We start from the raw sequence: 5,000 nt of genomic DNA, 5'->3' as shown, positions 1-5,000 counted from the left end.
CGGTTAGGAGAGGGGAGGGTGGGTAGGTTGTGGGTGTGGTTTGGGTGAGGAGAGGGGGGAGTGGGAGGAGCTGTGGGTGTGTTTTATCATCATTTGTTAATAATGTTATTTCTAATGTTGCTCTCGTCAACCTAAATCTTAGCCTCGATCTAGTGATGCTGTTCCTATTGCTACTACAAGCAGCACTGTAATCACAGCCCCTGTTTACGAGTGCGGCGTGACTACAGCTACTTTGCATAGGAGCGGTTAGGGTGGGGATTGGGGCACAAGCGTTAGTAGTTGAAGGACCGATTGGACTGGGTGTGGGGCAGCTTGCTGGAGCTGAATGAGGGACAGGTAGGAACGTGGAATGAGGTCGAACGGGCTCGGGCGGGACTGGGGATGTGGTTTAGGTTTAGGCTCGGGGCGGTGTCGTGGTCTGTTGGCCTGTTGGTGCAGGGTGATCTGGACTGAGGTGTTCGATAGCGGGGGGGGATGGGGTGGGGGGCCCCCCACAAAGCTGCCGGGGCTGCGGGTGCTGGTGCTGGAGGTCGCGGTAGTAGGGGGGGCGGGTGGATGGTGCTGGTGGTGGTGCGGCCGGAGGAGGTGGTACGGGTGGAGCTTCTGGGGGGGGGTCGAGAGGGTGCAGATGGGGGTTGGAGTGACGGTGCTGTTGCTGCTGTTGCAGGTGATGGCGGCCAGGGGCGACCGGGCCCTTCTCCGAGGCATGCGCGAGACCAACGGGGTGGCCGGGGGGGCGGGGGGGGGTGGGGGGCGGGGGGGGACGGTCCCAGGGCGGCGCGCCTGATACATGCGTAACACACGCGCCCCCCCCCGCCCCCCACAACCCACACCCCCCCCCTCGGCACCCGCTCACGCCCACCCGCGCGCCCCCCCCGGGCCCCCGCCACGCACGATGTTGTGTTCTGCCTTGCGCGGCGGGGCGTCACGCAGAGCCGGGGGGGGCGGGGGGGGCTGGCGTGCGAGGGGGGGGGGGCGAGCCGATCCGGGAGCCGGAGGCCTAGGGAACTAGAAAGAGACCAAACTCAGAAGAGAAGAAACCCTAGGAAAGCTGGCCACGTGCAACGAGACGGCAGAAAGACAAGACCGTAAGAGAAAGAAAAAAGGAAAGAACGGAGCAACAAATGGGCAAACACGCCCGCGCGGATCCAGACGCCCGACGCACGAATAAGCCAAGAAAACGAGGGACCAGCCAACCTCGATGCTAGGCCCGCACCCACCCCCCGCTACCTACAGACCAGATTCCGCCCGCCCCCTACCACATCCGCCCCGCGCTTACCCGCCCCGGCGCACCTCCCGCCCAGGGGGGGACCTGCGTACATCTCCCCCCCCATCCAGCCTCCGGACCCACAGCCAGGGTGGGGCACCGGGCTTCCCCCCAGCCGAGGCGCGGGCAAGGCGTACCGCCCAGGGCCGAAAAAGGCGGGCGGGGCACGGGGCGGGCGGGGGGGCCCGGGGGGTGGCTGCGCGCACGGCCGGGGGGGCAGGCTGGGGGGGACCGCGCTGGAGCGTGTACTCGGAAAACGCCCGAGCAACCCCACCGCCAGGGCCAGAGGACCCGCCTATGCACGGTGGCGCGCCTCCGCGCGCCAACAAGAAGGCTGGCCCCGGCCACCGGGGGGGGGGACCACACCGGGCCGGTCGGACCAAACCAAAGCCAGACCCGGGACAACCAGGCAGAAAGCCACCCTCCACGTCGAGCCACCCAAAAGCCGCCCCCCCGAGATCGCGAAAGGGGAGCCCCGCCGCCCGCGAACCGGGGCAAACCAGGGTAGGGACACACGCGACCGGCTCCGCGCGTGCGTGCGCCCGTCGAGCGACAGTATCCCGCCTTCCAGATCAGCCTACAAGGGGAGCCCGGCCGCAAATACGCCCGCAGCGATGGGCAGCGGCGGGGGGGGACAGCGCCCGCGGGCTGCCGCTCCCCGCCCCGGGGCCCCTGCCCGCGCCCGCCCCCCCGCCCCCGTGCCCCCCCTCCCGGCCTCAGCTGCCGCTCTCCCGGCCGAAGCCCCGTATCGCCGGGCCCGCCCCCCCTGCGTACGACCGGGCCGCTCGCCCTCGCCCCGCCCTCGCCCCCACCCCGCCCCCGTCCCCCCTGCGCTCCCGCCGCCCGCCCCCCTCGCCACCCCCACCTGCGTCCCCCTAGCTCGCCTCCCCCGCCCTACTGTCCGCCCCCCACGCTCCCCGCACCTGCCCATCGCGCGTCCGCTCTCCCCCCCCGCGTCACCTCCGCCCCCTCCCCGCACCCGCCACTGCAACGACCCCGGCCCGCCCCCGCCGGCGACCCGGCCCACCCAAACGCCCACGGAGGAACGCGCAAGCCCCCTATCACCTCGCGCCGCGACCCTCCGCCCGCCTCCCCGGGCCCCCCCCATGGGCTTGAGCAGGCGGCGTAACGCCCCCCGTTCCCCCCACCCCGTCTTCAGCCCCGGCCCCCGGCCCCCCCACCCACCCCCGCTCTATCCCAATCCCCACCCCAGCACCCCGCGCCCGGGGCCGGCTCCCCCCCTCTCCCTCTCCCTTCGCCCCTTCCCCCTCTCATAGCACCCTCTCATCTCCCTCTCCCGCGCTCTGGCTCCTCACGCTCTCTCGCTCTCGCCCTCGCCCTCACCCTCACGTTTTCGTTCGCCCTCTTCCCTATCTCAACTCTCTCTCTCGTCGCGCTCTCTACGACCCCCTCCTCGTCCCCTCCCTCTCCCTCACCACTCCTCTCCTTCCTCATCTCTCCGCTTTCAACCCTCTCTTCCCCTCGGCCCTCGTTCGGCGTATCTCCCTCGCTCTCGCCCCCCCCTCACCTTCACCCTCCGCAACTCCTCACCCTTCGCCCTCTCCCTCCCCCCTCTCCCCTCTCCCCTCTCGATCACTCTCCCTCGCTCTCCCTCTTCCTCTCCCTCGCTCTCCCTCTTCCCTTCTCACCTCTCCCTCTCCCTCTCCCTCACCTTTCAACCCTCGCCCTCTCCAAATCCCCATTCCCTCCACCTTCGCCCTCTTTCCACTCCTTCGCCCTCAGCTCACCTTCGCCCTCCCCCTCTCCCTCTCCCTCTCTCACCCTCTCCCTCTCCCTCTCCCTCGCTCTCGCCCTCACCTTCACCCTCACCCTTTGCCCTCTCCCTCACCCTCTCTCTCTCCCTCTCTCACCATCTCCCTCTCCCTCACCCTCACCCTTTCTCCCTCTCTCACGCTAATCCTATCCCTCCCTTTCCTTCTCCCTCTGCCCGATCCTCCCCCTCTCCTTCCTTCTTCCTCGAACTTTCCCTTCCTCTTCCTCTATATCTTTCCCCCTCTTTACCCTCACCCTCTTCTTCCCTTTTCCTCGCCCTCTCCTTTCCTCACCCTCTCCGTCCCTCTTCCTCTCCGTCTCCCTTTCCTCAGCCACTCTCTCCCTCTCCCCCACTCTCACTTCCTTCTTCCTTAACTACTCTCCCTCCTCCTCCTCCTCCCTCCTCCTCCTTCCCCCCTATCTCCCTCTCCCCCACTCTCATCTTCCTTCTTCCTTAACTAACTACTGCTCGTTCTTCTACACTCCTGCCCTCCTCCTCCTCCTCCTCTCTTCCTCCTTCCTCCTTCTCCCTCGCCTCACCACCTCTCTCACTCCTTCTTCCGTAACACTCCTCATCTACTCTCCTCTCTCCCTCCTCCTCCTCCGTCTCCTCTTCCTCTCCCCTTCTCCCCCTACCTTCCCTCTCCCCCTCTCATGTTCCTTCTTGCCGTTAACAATACTCTCACATCCCCTGTCCTCCTCCTCCTCCTCCTTCCCTCCTCCCTATCGCCCCCTACCTCCCTCTCCGCTCTCCCCCCCTCCTCCATTTCCTTGCTTTCCTTAACTACTCTCTCCCTCCTCCTCCTCCTCCTCCTTCCTCCCTTCTCCCTCTCCCCCCCTCTCACTTCCTTCTTCCTTAACTCCTCTCTCCCTCCTCCTCCTCCTCCTCCTCCTCCTCCTCCTTCCCCCCTACCTCCCTCTCCCCCACTCTCACTTCCTTCTTCCTTAACTACTCTCTCCCTCCTCCTCCTCCTCCTCCTCCTTCCCCCCTATCTCCCTCTCCCCCACTCTCACTTCCTTCTTCCTTAACTACTCTCTCCCTCCTCCTCCTCCTCCTCCTTCCCCTCTATCTCCCTCTCCCCCACTCTTACTTCCTTCTTCCTTAACTACTCTCTCCCTCCTCCTCCTCCTCCTTCCCCCCTTCTCCCTCTCCCCCACTCTCACTTCCTTCTTCCTTAACTACTCTCTCCCTCCTCCTCCTCCTCCTCCTTCCCCCCTATCTCCCTCTCCCCCTCTCTCACTTCCTTCTTCCTTAACTACTCTCTTCCTCCTCCTCCTCCTCCTCCTCCTCCTTTCCCCCTATCTTCCTCTCCCCCACTCTCACTTCCTTCTTCCTTAACTACTCTCTCCCTCCTCCTCCTCCTCCTCCTCCTTCCCCCCTATCTCCCTCTCCCCCACTCTCACTTCCTCCTCCTTTCTCTCTCCTCCTCCTCCTCCTCCTCCTCCTCCTCTTCCTCCTCCCTTCCTCCTCCTCCTCCTCCTCCTCCTCCTCCTCCTCCTCCTCCTCCTCCTCCTCCTCCTCCTCCTCCTCCTCCTTCCCCCTTATATCCCTCTCCCTCTCCCTCTCTGCTTACCTTCCCAACTATCGTGCACTGCAACCTTCCCTGGCCGTTTCCGAATCCCCACCAATATATCGGGGAAGCGTTGCTGTTGCTCAGAAGATAGAGTATGGAAGTGGATTTTCGGAAACCACACTCGGTCTTCGTCTAGGGCGTTGTCTAAAGGGGTGTCGCTCAGCTGGGATAGCGTGACCCTTTCGTCCAGCCAACGGGTGTAGAACTGCGGGAAGTCGAAAGGAACCTTGGTTACAGCTGGTGGTTACAGGTAGGATCTTGTAAAAGGTAAAGAAATGTTGTTAGTTTGACATAAGTCCTTACCCTGATTACAGAAGTCAGGTCTCTCGGGTATTATGCCTTAGTCACGTTTGATTTCCTTCAGGTAATATTTTTTATCGTTATTA

At 64.4% G+C, this 5,000-nt stretch overlaps 1 protein-coding gene across 1 annotated transcript in view; it reads right to left on the bottom strand.

Moving 5' to 3' along the window:
• Positions 1-5,000, bottom strand: part of LOC147472008 (uncharacterized) — a 28,098-nt gene that overhangs the window by 8,479 nt on the left and 14,619 nt on the right. Inside the window, exon 10 of the mRNA XM_086535828.1 lies at positions 4,615-4,819. Coding sequence (XP_086391954.1) covers positions 4,615-4,819 — 205 coding nt within the window. The remainder of the gene's footprint in view (positions 1-4,614; positions 4,820-5,000) is intronic.

Source organism: Penaeus japonicus, unplaced genomic scaffold, assembly GCF_977035675.1.
Source record: "Penaeus japonicus unplaced genomic scaffold, GWHDUDI00000001_assembly GWHDUDI00000004, whole genome shotgun sequence".
NCBI classification, from domain to species: Eukaryota; Metazoa; Arthropoda; class Malacostraca; order Decapoda; family Penaeidae; genus Penaeus; species Penaeus japonicus.
This window is presented reverse-complemented; position numbering and strand designations above follow the sequence as displayed.